We start from the raw sequence: 13,676 nt of genomic DNA, 5'->3' as shown, positions 1-13,676 counted from the left end.
TTTTTCTGGTCCAGGTTCCCATCCAGGATATCACTCTGCATTTAGTTATGTCACCTCTTTAATTTCCTCCAATCTGCGACCGTTTCCCTGTGTTTTCTTATTTTTCGTGACAGTTTCGAAGAGGGCTGTTATGTGTTTAGTTGAATACCCCTTAATCTGGGTTTGCTCAGTGTTTTCTCATTGTAGACTGGCATCATGTTTTTTTTTTTTTTTTGGAGGGGGGGAGGATAATACACACTACATATTTGGATTTTATTATTTTTTCCATTCTTGTCCTCTTCTGTTCCAATCCTGTGTAGTGCATTGCATTTGATTGTCATAGCTCCTCAATCTTCTCTCGTCTGTAACACTTTCTCTTTTTTCATTTTTTTTCATGGCCTTGACAGTCTTGAGAAGGGTTTGCTAGCATTCTTTAGAATGTCAACCAGTGTGGGTGATTCTGTTTTTTTCCTCATGATTAGAGTGGGCTTATGAGTTTTGGGAAGAATATAGCAGAGGTGAGAAGCCCCATCACTTTATGATGCTCACACGACATCCCTGGGGCTGCTGACCTTTATCGTGTGGTTAAGGTCGTCCTTGCCAGTTTTCTGTAACGCACTCAGGTTATTTTAACAGAGACATCCTAATATAGGTCTTTTTTTTCCCTCTTCCCCTGCCCTGCCCCGCCCCGCTGTTTTTGCTGTCTGTGTCCATTTGCTGTGTGATCTTCTGTATCTATTTCTCTTTTTGTCTTCCCTTCTTTAGGATTCATGGGGATTCAATCCTGGGGACCTCCGATGTGGAGAGAGGTACCCCGTCAATTGAGCCACCTCAGGTCCTGGTCTCTGTTGCACTTCACCCTGACTCTCCCCTTCATTTCTCTTGTGCTGTGTCATCATCTTACCGTGTGACTCACTTGTGCAGGCACTGGCTCACTGCGCGGGCACTCGGCTTGCTTCGTGGGCACTGGCTTACCATGTGGGCACTTGTGGGCACTGGCCCACCACGTGGGCACTTGGCGGGCACTCGACTCGCCATGCGGGCACTCGTGCAGGCACTCGGTCACTGAGCAGGTACTGGCTCACTGTGCAGGCACTCGGTTTGCCACAGGGGCACTCGACTTACCACGTGGGTGCTTGCGTGGGCACTTGGCGTGCCATGCAGGCACTCACTCATCGCGTGGGCACCCAGTTCACCACGTGGGCACTCGTGTGGGCACTTGCATAAGCACTTGGCTTACCACGTGAGCACTCATATGGGCACTCAGCTCACTGCACAGGAACTTGGCTCACTGTGCGGACACTCGGCTCACCATGTGGCACTCACATGTGCATTCAGCTCGCTGAGTGGGCACTTGGCTCACTGTGTGGACATTTGGCTCACTGCGTGGGCACTCAGCTCACCACTGGGCACTCACGTGGGCACTTGGCTTACCACGTGGGCACTGGTTCGCCATGCAGGCAAGCTTTCTCCTCTTTTTCACCAGGAGACCCAAGGGATCAAGCTCACGTCCTACCATGTGGTAGGTGGAAGCTCCATCACTTGAGCCACATCCACTTCCCTAATACAGGTCTTGGTTAAACATAGTGGAGAACTGCAAAGAAGAGAAGGCGGCAGGAGGGTTAAAACAGAGCAAGTTCCTCATGGGATCAGCTCCCCACCCAGATGTGGGAAACAAAGGGGAGACTGGAGGTGACCAGACCCTAGAAGCTTCGATGAGAGAGAGGAGGGCGCCAGGTGGATTTGGAACCCATATCTCCAAGGAGGGACTTTGCTTATACTTGAGAGGGTAAGATGCTGCTGCTGTTGTGTATGTGGAGCAAACACGCTGAAAACCAGGATGTTCTGATGAGGCTGGGACTGGAGAAGCAAGCAAAACAAGAAGAAACAAGTTCATTTCCCCTCTTTTGCCTCACCACCCTGCTCTCCTGCCTAATACTGGAAGGGCTTAGAAAGATAACATCCAGGTGCAAGATATCTGCCTGGAGATGTGGGTGTGCAGGAGGGCGGTTAGCTCAATTAACTGCCCCGGGGAGAGGATGACTCATTTCCTTAACTGATCCTCCGTAAGAACTACTTACTGAAGTGTTTTTATCCCAAAGTAACCCAACCAATCAGAATAGAGGTGGGCGCATTTGCCTCCCAAGTTCTCAAAACTAGAAATCCCATCACTCTTCTTGTGTCTTATGCCAACTTAAGGGTTGAAGTGGATGGGTGAAGGGTGTCTTTGGAATGGGCAAGATCATTGGTTCCCCATGCCTCTCTTGTTACTGGAGGAAATTTGAACACGATTAAGCAAACTATGCCGATATAGGAAGTGTATTCTGTGAATTTCCTATTTGTCTGCTAGGAACCTCGGTGTTCAATTCCCTATAATGTGCAATTTTAACTTGGCTCCATTTTAGTCTTCAACCTTGTCTGTTGTATCGGTCATCATAGATTACGTTTCTATGTAGTAACAAATGGACCCCAAAGCTCAGTGGTTTATGACAATAGGAGTTTATTCTTGGAGCTTACAATCTAGCAGAAGAGACAGATTTTAAAGAAATAACCACATAACTAAAGACAAACTTTAAAAAATCCTCAAATAGTTTAATGAGTTAGAAAATTTATTTATGCTCTCAAATTCTATGCCAACCACTTTTAAAAAAAGAGGTACTGGGGATTGAACCCAGGACCTCATATGTGGGAAGCAGGTGCTCAACCACTGAGCTACTCAGTTCCAATTATTTTTGTATGTAGGTGAATATTGCCATATGTTTACTGTAGTGAAATACACATAACAAAAAATTTACAATTTTAAAACATTTTAAAGTATACAATCCAGAGTATATTCACCATGTTGTGCAACCATCATCATTATCTTGTTCCAGAATTTTTCATCAGCCCAAGTGAAAACCCTGTGCCCATTAAGCAGTCACTTCCCATCTCCCCTCCCCTATCCCCTGGCAAGCACAAATCTGCTTCTGCTTCTATGGACTTTCCCATTCTCGACATTTCATATAAATGGAATCAGACAGTATATGGCATTTTTTGTAAAGATGTCATTTTATTTCATTTTATCAAAATTCGTTTTATTTTTAAAGAAGCTTAAGATTTCATAAATAGGCGGCGGACTTGGCCCAGTGGTTAGGGCGTCCGTCTACCACATAGGAGGTCTGCGGTGCAAACCCCGGGCCTCCTTGACCCTTGTGGAGCTGGCCCACGTGCAGTGCTGATGCCCGCAAGGAGTGCCCTGCCATGCAGGGGTGTCCCCCGTGTAGGGGAGCCCCACGCGCAAGGAGTGCGCCCCGTAAGGAGAGCTGCCCAGCATGAAAGAAAGTGCAGCCTGCCCAGGAGTGACTCCGCACACAGGGAGAGCTGACACAACAAGATGGCACAACAAAAAAAGTCACACAGATTCCTGTGCTGCTGACAACAATTGAAGCAGACAAAGAAGACTCAAATAGACACAGAGAACAGACAACCGGGGTGGGGGCGGGGGGAGGGGAGAGAAATAAATAGATAAATAAATAAATAAATCTTTTAAAAAAAGATTTCATAAATATTACATGAAAAACATAGGGATTCCCATGTACCCCATCCCCTCCCCCTCCCACATTTTCTCCACATTCACAACATCCTTCATTAGTGTGGTACATTTGTTACCATTGATAGACACATATTGAAGCTTTGCTACTAACTGTGGACTATAGTCTACATTACAGTTTACAGTCTCTCCCACACAATTTTGTAGGCTATGACAAAATATATAATGGCCTGTATCTGTCATTGCAATGTCATCCAGGACAATCCCAATGTAAAGACATTGTTTTAAAATATGATTTGTGATTTGAAGAAAACATCTACAAGGAATTATAAACTTTGTGGCTGGGGTGATGAATAAAGAGATTTCCTTGAAGAAATGATATTGAACTATAATACAAAGGATAAAAAGGATAATAGGTGAAGAAGGCCAGACTAGGATGGGTGAGGAACATAACCTAGGCTGTGGGGGACAATTACTGGACATTGTATGTCCTCCCATGGCCCACTGGGTGGACTGTGGGAGAGTGTGGGCTATGATGTGGACCATTGACCATGAGGCGCAGTAATGCTCAGAGATGTATTCACCAAATGCAATGAATGACTCATGATGATGGAGGAGATTGTTGCTATGGGGGGAGGAGTGGGGTGAGTGGGTGGGGGGTATATGGGGACCTCATATTTTCTGAATGTAATAAAAAGATAAATAAATAAATAAATACATTACAAAATAATCTAGGCTGTGGGATATGAGGTGGGAAACATCCTCTTTGAAGGAAGAAAAAGATCAGAATGACTGGTGCAGAGAGAGAGAAAGGGTAGAAGTATGACTGTGCAAGGCCATGTGAGGACATTTGCTCTAAAGAGGAGAAGGAGGCCTCCTTTGAAATGTTCTTAAAACATGTAGGTCATGCGGTCTAGGTTGTTGACTATTCATCTCTGTTGTTGTAAGGAGAAAGCAGTCATAGACAATTTGTAATGAGTGGATGTGACTAGGTTCCAATAAAACTTTATTTATAAAAAGAGTCAGTGGGATGGATATGGCCTGGGGGCCACAATTTGCTGACCCCTTATTTGGAAACTCAGAATTGTTGGGTGTTTGGGGCAAAGGTTTGCACAGGGACAGGTGTATGGGACTGAATATATACATCATTCCATGTTTTCTTGGCCCTGCATACCCATTCCCACCTCAGGCACACGCTGTGCCATTTCCAAAGGAAAAGCCTCAACTGCTGTTTGCTTCACTGGACACTGAGCAGCTTTGAGTCTTACACTTTTTAAAAAGATAATTTATTTATTTTTTCTCTCCCCTCCCCCTCCCCCCATTGTTTGCTCTCTGCGTCCATTCATTGTGTGTTCTTCTGTGTCCGCTTGCATTCTTGTCAGTGGTGCTGGGAATCTGTGTCTCTTTTTGTTGTGCCATCTTGCTGCATCAGCTCTCTGTGTGCGGCGCCACTCCTGGGCAGGCTGCACTTTTTCATGCAGGGCGGCTTTTCCTTGAGGGGCACACTCCTTTGCGTGTGTGGCTACCCTACATTGGGGACACCCCTGCGTGGCGTGGCACTCCTTGCACACATCAGCACTGTGTGTGGGCCAGCTCACCACACGGGTCTGGAGGTCCTGAGTTGAACCTTGGACCTCCCATGTAGTAGGCAGGCACTCTATCAGTTAAGCCAAATCCACTTCCCTGAGTCTTACACTTAAGAACTTGGTTACCCTAGACAAGACTCCCCAACAAAAAGATTCCACTGGGTCAGGAATGATGTGCTGATGCTGTGAGGGGAAGATTCTGAGCCTACATCTGAGTTCATCCAGAGAACGATGAGATTGACTAGTCATGTTTGCTATGGTAGGAAAGAAAGAGGTGGCTCACTTGCTGCTTGCCTAATGTTTGTGATTTTCTGGCTAGCTGATCTCCAAAGCCCCCTAAATTTCTTAAAACTCTAATCTATAACCAGAAAATTCTTTAAGAACATTTTGCAAACAACTATATAAAATATAGTCATCCAGCATAGAAGTACGTCTTACAATTTTACCAATTCCCAACTCATCTCCTTTTATGAAAGAGACAGGGTAAGTCTTCTGATTCTTTGTTTATGATAGACATATCTGGTCACTGAGATAAATAAACCAAATACATAAATCCTTTCACGTTAGTCCCCTGGTTTAAGCCCAGAGTGAAGATTCCAGCACATTCTTTCAAAAATTGACAGCTCTTTATGAACACCCATTAGATTGATATATGTATTTATTCATTATCAGCATGTCCTAAGCAAGAGAGCAGTATCAACTAGAAAGGGTATTAGAGATGGCTTTAGGGAAGTAGGGGTGGGAGGAAATGGAAAGTGGGTCAGAGGGGGAAAGGAATGGCAATAGTAAATGGCAGTAGTAAATGTTTGGAGGCAAGGATAAATAAGGGGGATGCTGGCCTTGTTGGAAGAGTGGATTCATGATGGAGGAGATGGCAGATGAGTTTAACTGACTGCTGGCAGGAGGTGGAATTATAAGGGTTTGAAAATCAGAATGTAGGGCTTGCTCTTGATGTCTGAATTGTAGAACTTCATTGTATCTTCCTGAGTGCTCTTGAGAGATCATTGTTGTAGATGGTGGAGAGGACAGACTGGAAGGGTGAGATGGGTGGAAGAGAGGCAAGGAAGGAAGCTGATGTGAAGATCTTGATGAGAGATAGGACTTGAGCCTGGAGGATGACGCACAAGAGAAGAGAAGAAAGGCATGAGACATCTCAAGGTTGGGCTGGACTTGGCATGGTGGCTGGTGACACAAAGGATGCAAGAAAAGAAGAACAAGAGGCATCCAGAGAATTCTGAACCTGGGGTCTGAGGATGTCAGGGAGAGCCTGCAGGGGTTGGGGGCTGAGAGGAACAGACTCATCTTCATCCACGAGCTTTCAATCATGGTGGAGAGGTTCTATAGTTTGTTCGAGGGAGAAAAGTCAGGACAGGAGATGGGGGACACAGGCCACAGATATGGAAGTAGGTGCCTCTGATCCAACTTCCAGTCCAGTGCTGTAATTCCATAGAGGTAACCTTGACTGGTGGTTATTGAGACTTTCTTTTTTTTTTTTTTTAAAGATTTATTTATTTATTTAATTCCCCCTCCTCCCCTGTTCTCTGTTCTCTGTGTCTGTTTGCTGCATCTTGTTTCTTTGTCCGCTTCTGTTGTCATCAGCCGCGCGGGAAGTGTGGGCGGTGCCATTCCTGGGCAGGCTGCACTTTCTTTCGCACTGGGTGGCTCTCCTTATGGGCGCACTCCCTGCGCGTGGGGCTCCCCTACGCAGGGGACACCCCTGCGTGGCAGGGCACTCCTTGCGCGCATCAGCACTGCGCATGGGCCAGCTCCACACGGGTCAAGGAGGCCCGGGGTTTGAACCGCGGACCTCCCATGTGGTAGACGGACGCCCTAACCACTGGGCCAAGTCCGTTTCCCGAGACTTTCTAAAAGTCTTCTAGAAAGTTCCTCCCTCCAAGGTAGGAAGAAATTTTATTAGGCAGTTCTAATGAGAGATGTTTTCTTTGGGACCAAGACTTAGCAGGTGGTGGAAAGGGGGCTGAGTTGGAAGTAAGACCCTGACTCTGCCACTGGGTTACTGTGTGATGTTTGACAAATCAGGTCAATGATTTATTCTGGGTCAATATTTTATTGTCTCCAAAATAACAGATGATACCAGATGATTTTTCTAGTTCCAGCATGCTCTGATTCAAAGAGTGATTGAAGAGCTTAAACTGAGAAAAGATGAATGAGTGGATTTTCTTAGACAGAGGCCAGAGTCCAGGGTCTTGTTGGGACACTGGCAAAGAGAGGGTCCCAAAAAGGTGAAGGCAGCTTCATTAGACAGGGACAGCTAGCTGAAGAATGATGTCAAAGCACCAACATGCAGTCCAAGGAAGAAGAGTCTTGGGGAAGGAGCACTTCTTGATTCACCGAATCACCAGTTTGGGAGGGAATCACTGGAAGAGGGGAATAGATGAGGACTCAGAAGGTTATAACTCCAGGTGAGATTTAGGATCCAGTGGAGGTTCGATTATGTGGGAGGGGTAAGTGGGCATTGGTTTGTCAGAGGAAAACCTTGAGCCTTAATCAGTTGCATTCTTATGGGTCTGCCTTATAGACAAAAGAAGAGGAGTGCAGCTGAGCATAGCAGCAGAAAATGGGACAGGTGAATGCCTTCTTATGTTGCATTAAGATATGTAAAGTGTCCAACCTGAGGGAGGTGATGTACCTTGTGCTCAGTGTTGGCTGGCTTGCTCTAAAAAGACAGGGACAAACTGAAGGAGAACTGGTATGAGGGGCATGATAGAAAGGAGGACCTGAGTGCCTTGGGAAGAAAAGATTTTGGGGGAGTAAAGAGCTCTGCCTCTAAAAAAGTGTAGGGCTGTTGTGTGAAAGAGAGCACCTCCCCCTCCCTTTTTACATCTACTGCAGATAGAGCCGCTTCCGGAGGGTGCTTTGGATTTCTGGATTCACTTTCCTCATTTTCCCTCCTTGAACCAGCTCTTTTTCTGCCATTCGCCGGACTACCTAGAGAACAGAGGTGGTTCAGTTTGGGGCTGAGAAGCTGGGGGAGCTGGTGCAATGCGCTTGTGGGGGGAGGGTTAGAGAATGGGGCCAAACAACTTTTATGAAATCATTGGTTGGACATTCTTGTTTTATATATATATATATATATATATATATATATATATATATATATTCTTTTTCAAAACACATAACCATTAGGAGAAGAAGAAAAAAGTGTTTGCTCAAACATCAGTAAAGAGGTGGGTACACAAGCAATTGTTTATACACATTTATAGAAATTTATAGAAGATGTTGGACTTCTCCACATTAAGGAAAATCATTACTGGGAGGTGGACTTCCTTGTTTCCATGTTAGGACTCCCAGGTTGGATTTAGGAGTATGGGCAGGGGAGGGGGGGCATGGAGAAATGTTTGGAGGAGGCTCAGCCTCCTCTTGTTCCCTGCCAGGGCTGGGTGGGGGTTTCAGGTATCTTGTCTTAACTCACCTCTGTCAGAAGCTCCAGGATGGGTCCTTTTTTTTTAGTGAAAACATCAACCAGGATCTGGATGAAACAGGAGCCCTCCTGGTCATGTCTGTAGGCAATGTACCCTGGGGGATTTCAGAGAGATCATGGGGGGTACAGGGGAGTTCTAGCAGGTGGTGGTGGGGAGTGATGCAACAGGGGAGGGGGTCAAGGAGGCCCAGGGCAGGTCCTCAGGGAGGCTGGAGGAGAGGCTCAGGCATCCAATGTAGTGGGAGAGGAGGAGGGTCTCTGTGTCAACTAGGAGATCCTACCCTCCACTGTGGCGTAGACGTGCAGGATATCTGTGTAGGTTGGGATGGTTTCGGCGTTGTCTTCTGAGACCATTAGTATATCATCACCAGGGATTATTTCTCCAGGGTCCTTTTGGTCTGAAACACCAAGATGTGGAGAAGGCAAATCAGAGAGAAAGACCATGTATTGTTCAATTTCATGTGTCAGCTTGACTAGGTCATGGTGTCCAGTTGTTTGGTCAAGCAAGCACTGGCCTGATTGTTACTGTGAGGTTGTTCAAAGATGGATTTGTATCTATCATCAACTGATTGCATCTACAACCAACAAAGGAGATTAATCTCATTAATAAGGGGAGTCACTACATCCAATCATTTGGTGGCCTTGAAAGCCAGAAATGAGGATTTTAGAAGTCAGAAAGACTACTCTGGGGAATTCGACTTCACCTTCATTGGAGTTTCCAACTTGCAGCTTGCCCTATGCAATTTAGACTTGGCAGCTCCCATGGTCAATTCCTATAACAGATCTTTTTTACCTCTCTATATTTACCTTCTACCTACCTACCTGTCTGTCTGTCTATCTATCTATCTATCTATCTATCTATCTATCTATCTATCTATCTATCTATCTATCTATCTATCTATCCATCCTCTATCTACCAATGATCTATCTATCTTTCTGTCAATCAGTCATCTATCAATTGTCTTTTTGTCAATTATCTACCTTTCCATTTATCTATCAATCTTCTATGTATCTATGTATCTATCTACCTATCATCTATCTTTCAACCTTCCAATCATCTATCGATCTATCATCTATTTTTCTATTTATCTATCTACCTATCAATCTATCCATCTATCAATCATCTATCTACCTACCTATCAATAATCTATATCATCTATCATCTGTCTTTCTACCTATATCTATTAATCTATTACTTATCTATCACCTATCTACTTGTCATCTATCTATCTACCTATCTACCAATTATCTATTTATCTATCTATCCATCTAAATTTATCTCCTGTCATTTCTGTTTCTCTTGAGAACTCTGACTAATACTGTCAGGGAAAGGAGAAGGCCCCAGGTCACTGTGATTGAGTAAGGATGTCCAGGTTCGGCAGGGGCTCTGGGCTCTAGACCTGGGATTCTGTATTCTTGGCTGGTTTCTCACCTCCTCGACAGGCCTGCACGATGTACACTTTAGGCTTGGCTCTCAATGCCAGGCAGTTCTTGTTGTTCAGGACCTCGAAGAGGTTCTCCAGCTTGACCATCTGCTCATCCTCCCCCTTCAGGAGGCCTTCTCTCCCATGTGCCATGAGCACCACGAAGCCACAGCTGATGGGGTCTGTCCGGGCATCCATGGCCTGCTGGAATTTATCCAACTCTTCCTGGAATTGCTGGGGTGACAGGAATGGCCAGGCTTAGATGGGACTCCAGAGCTCACCATCTGGTCCAGCCCCATTCTCTCTGGCCTGAAGTCCATGCAATACCTGGGCAGTAGGGTCTCTCTTTGTGGTGCTTTCAAATCCCAGCTGTTGGAACATGTTCTCCAAGGCAACCAGGTCCTCCTCTGAACCTTCTCGGGCTTTGGTGACACACAGTATAAGAGCCAACCGGGCACCTGACATATCATATACCTCCTGAGCCAAGAGATGCCAGAAATCAGGAAGGGGAGGGAAGGCAAGCAGAGGCAGCCCAAAGAGACCTGGGGTTAAGATAGCCAGCTAAAGTACTGAATGTCCCTTAAACTTGAATTTCAGTAACCAGCTAATGATTTTTTAGTGTATATGCCACATATTGCATGCAAATGATTATGCATGTGTGTGTATGTGTGTGTGTGTGTATGTGTGTGTGTATTGCCAAATCTGGGAACTCAACCTGAGACCAACTTTGGTTCATCCCCTGTGTGAACTTGGGCAAGTCGTTGCCCCATTTCCATTCCAAGACAATGAAACTATGTGTGGGATTTTAAAGGTCCCTTCCAGCTCTCACATTTGGTAACTTTGCCTCTCTTCCCATCTTTCCCAAGAGTTCTCTGAGAATTCCTCCATTGCTTCTTTGCTTGCAGGGGTCTCAGAATTCCTGAAGCTAGTATTGAGATCCTATCTCATCCCATAGGAGGACTAAGCATATTGGGATCAAAATTTCTTTTCAGAAGGGAAGCAGGGTACTGAGACTCATAGTGATAAGAACTCAGTCATTGATGTATGTAGGCTTCCCTCCACCCCCACTTTCAGAGTTTGTTTCCTTACTGGATAGTCACAAAAGCACTTACTAGCTCTGAGTCTAGGTCCTGATTTTTCACTTCATCCACTCTTAAATATTAAGCTCATTGCCTCCATCCCTTAATGCTTCCACTCCCCAGCCTGCACCCAGCCCACCTCCTCCAAAGGCTGAGGGTTGCTCATTTCTCCACCGTCTCTGAGTCTGGTCCTCAGTGTCCTTGGGTGGATCCTGGGGATTAAGATAAGATGTGTTGAGGATCTTCATGGAAAGACAGAGGGGCTCAGGGGTCAGGGTGGTTTGTCTGTATTTCTGAGATTGGATAGGACTCCAGTGGGAGAGATTTCATACAGGTGTAGGACACTCCATGAAGTGTGTCCTCTCTACCATGACCCTCCAGTGATGGCTTCTGTTCCTAGATGTCCTAGAACTTTTGTTAAGCCCATCCCACAATGCCATTCCTATGGAACCTTTCTTATCCTTCCCTCAGGACATTAATCAGGCTGTGATGGACTGGATTTGCCCTGGAAGGACCTGGATGGATGATCAGGGCAAGAGGCCATATATACTCCTCTTGGCCACCCAAGAGATGATTGGATGAGGAGGTATTACCAAGGAGAAACTTTGAGGATAGGCTTAAAATGATAATACCATAAAAGTGAGGAATACTTCTTTGAACCTATCTCAGGGGGACAGAAGAGGTCAGTTCACTTCTCTCCCTCTGCCTTGGACCTGAACACCTATCCAAGTTTTCCCCTCTCATCTCTGAATTCTGCCTCTTGCTTTCTGGCTGAATAGATTGACTTTGGCCATGCTCTTGGCATTTTCCCATCTCCCTGTCTTTTCTTACCTTTCCTATTCAGCTTGGAATTCTCTTGGCATCCTTCACTAGTCAAGTCCCTCCCCACCAATTTGACCAGTGCCATGTTTGCTATGCCTTGCCCACCATCCATCCACCAATCTATCCTCTCATCCATCCATCCATCAATTCATACATCCTTCCACTCATCCACCCACTCATCCATCTATTTATGCACCCACCCTCCCACTCACTCATCCAACTACCCATCCATCCACCCTACCATCTGTCCATCCATCCACCCATTTATCTATCTAACAACCCACTCATACACCCATCCAGCAAATATTTCATAAGTGCCTATTATACATTACAGAGATACAACACTATGAAGACAGACATGTTCCTGCTGTCATGTACCTCTAGAGTCTAGTCTGTGATAGAAATGGACAACAAAGTCTCTCTCTCACACACACAGCAAGAGAGAGGGAAGGAAGGAGAAGGAATGCAGGAAGAAGTATGAAATGCTATTCAAGAGGAATAGAAGGAGCACGGGGCCAGATGGAGCAGAATCAAGTTCCTTCCCAGGGAGACTGCTTGGAGCATCTCAGTCCCCTCTCTGAGACTTGGGTTTCCTATCTGAAAAGGACTTGGGAAGGGTGCTAGGTAGCTTACAGTAATGGCACAGCAAGTAGGTATCACGATTCCAATAACCCACTGGAGGTGGCCTCTCCCTTCTCTGAACTCCCACAGCTCTGCCTGCTCATACTTGTGTTAACGCAGTGCTTTTAATTCTCATTCTCAGGGCGGGAACCTCGATTTCTTCATCTCTCTGTGCAGCTGGGCACAGAGGTGGTGTTGATGGGAATTTGTTGAGAATAGATGGATGGATGGGTGAGTGGCTAGATGGATGGATGGAAATTTCTTTAGTTCTGGCATAAACTTCCCAGAGTATCCATTTCTGTGGGGAGATGGAAGGAGGGGGCAGGAAGGGAAAGAGAGAGAGAGGCAAGGAAAGAGGCAGAGAGGAATTGAGGAACAGGAAAGAGGGAAGGAGGGAAGGAGGGAGGGAAAGGGAGGAAAGGAAGGAGAGGGAGCGGGGGGGGGGCGGAGCGGGGGAGAGAGAGTGAGCGAGCAAGCTAAGATCTGCCAAAGCACTTACGACTCCAAATCAGCTGCCCAGTCTCACCACCCGTCTAGCTGCCAGATCGGGGCTGGATACCCAAGACGGCTTGGGCTACTCGTGCCAGCCTTGGAGAGGGGATCAGCAGTGCAAGATTGTCCCAGGTTCCAGCCGAGGACTCTGTCTGTGAGTTGGGTGGCAAGTCTGGCCTTTATTTATCAGCAAGCTCTGTCACTCAAGCAACCTCATAACAAAAGAGACACACCCTTGGCACTCCCTTTGGTGAGGAAATGGAGTCAAGCATTTGCGGATGGCAGCGTTCAGCCAGGAGTCCCTGGCCAGAGCTTTTGTCCTGGTCGAACTACAAAGAGCCCCACTTGCCCTAGCTCCATCTTGTCCATCACCTGTCAAATCATTATGATCACTTCTATCCATCCCACAGTCAACCGTGCACATAGTACCAACTTCACTTGGTTATTACCTCATCAAATCCTCACAGCCCTGAGGGATCAGCCTGTTGCTCCTAGTTCACGTATGGGGAAGCTGAAGCTCGGGGAAATGAAATGATGGTCCAAGATCACCCACCAAGTAAGTGGCCCCAGCGGTTGTCTTGACCTTCCTTCTCTATTCTTTTCAGGTTATTTTATTTTATTTAGCAGCTTTATTGAGATATGATCTACAGGTCATACGATTCACCCATTTAAATTGGATAATTAATGCCTATTAGCATATTC

The 13,676-nt window shown here is 45.9% G+C and overlaps 1 protein-coding gene across 1 annotated transcript; it reads right to left on the bottom strand.

Moving 5' to 3' along the window:
• Positions 1–7,938: 7,938 nt before the first annotated feature.
• CASP14 (caspase 14) lies at positions 7,939–11,205 on the bottom strand. Its single transcript, XM_004478073.1, has 6 exons — positions 11,179–11,205; positions 10,288–10,437; positions 9,969–10,194; positions 8,818–8,934; positions 8,528–8,631; positions 7,939–8,043 (listed from the first exon to the last, which is right to left on the bottom strand). The coding sequence occupies exons 1-6, from the start codon at positions 11,203–11,205 to the stop codon at positions 7,939–7,941; spliced, it is 729 nt and encodes a 242-aa protein (XP_004478130.1).
• Between the last annotated feature and the right edge of the window lie 2,471 nt (positions 11,206–13,676).

This window comes from Dasypus novemcinctus, chromosome 30 (genome assembly GCF_030445035.2).
Source record: "Dasypus novemcinctus isolate mDasNov1 chromosome 30, mDasNov1.1.hap2, whole genome shotgun sequence".
NCBI lineage: Eukaryota > Metazoa > Chordata > Mammalia > Cingulata > Dasypodidae > Dasypus > Dasypus novemcinctus.
The sequence above is the reverse complement of the archived record's forward strand: the minus strand, read 5'-3'. Positions and strand labels throughout refer to the sequence as shown.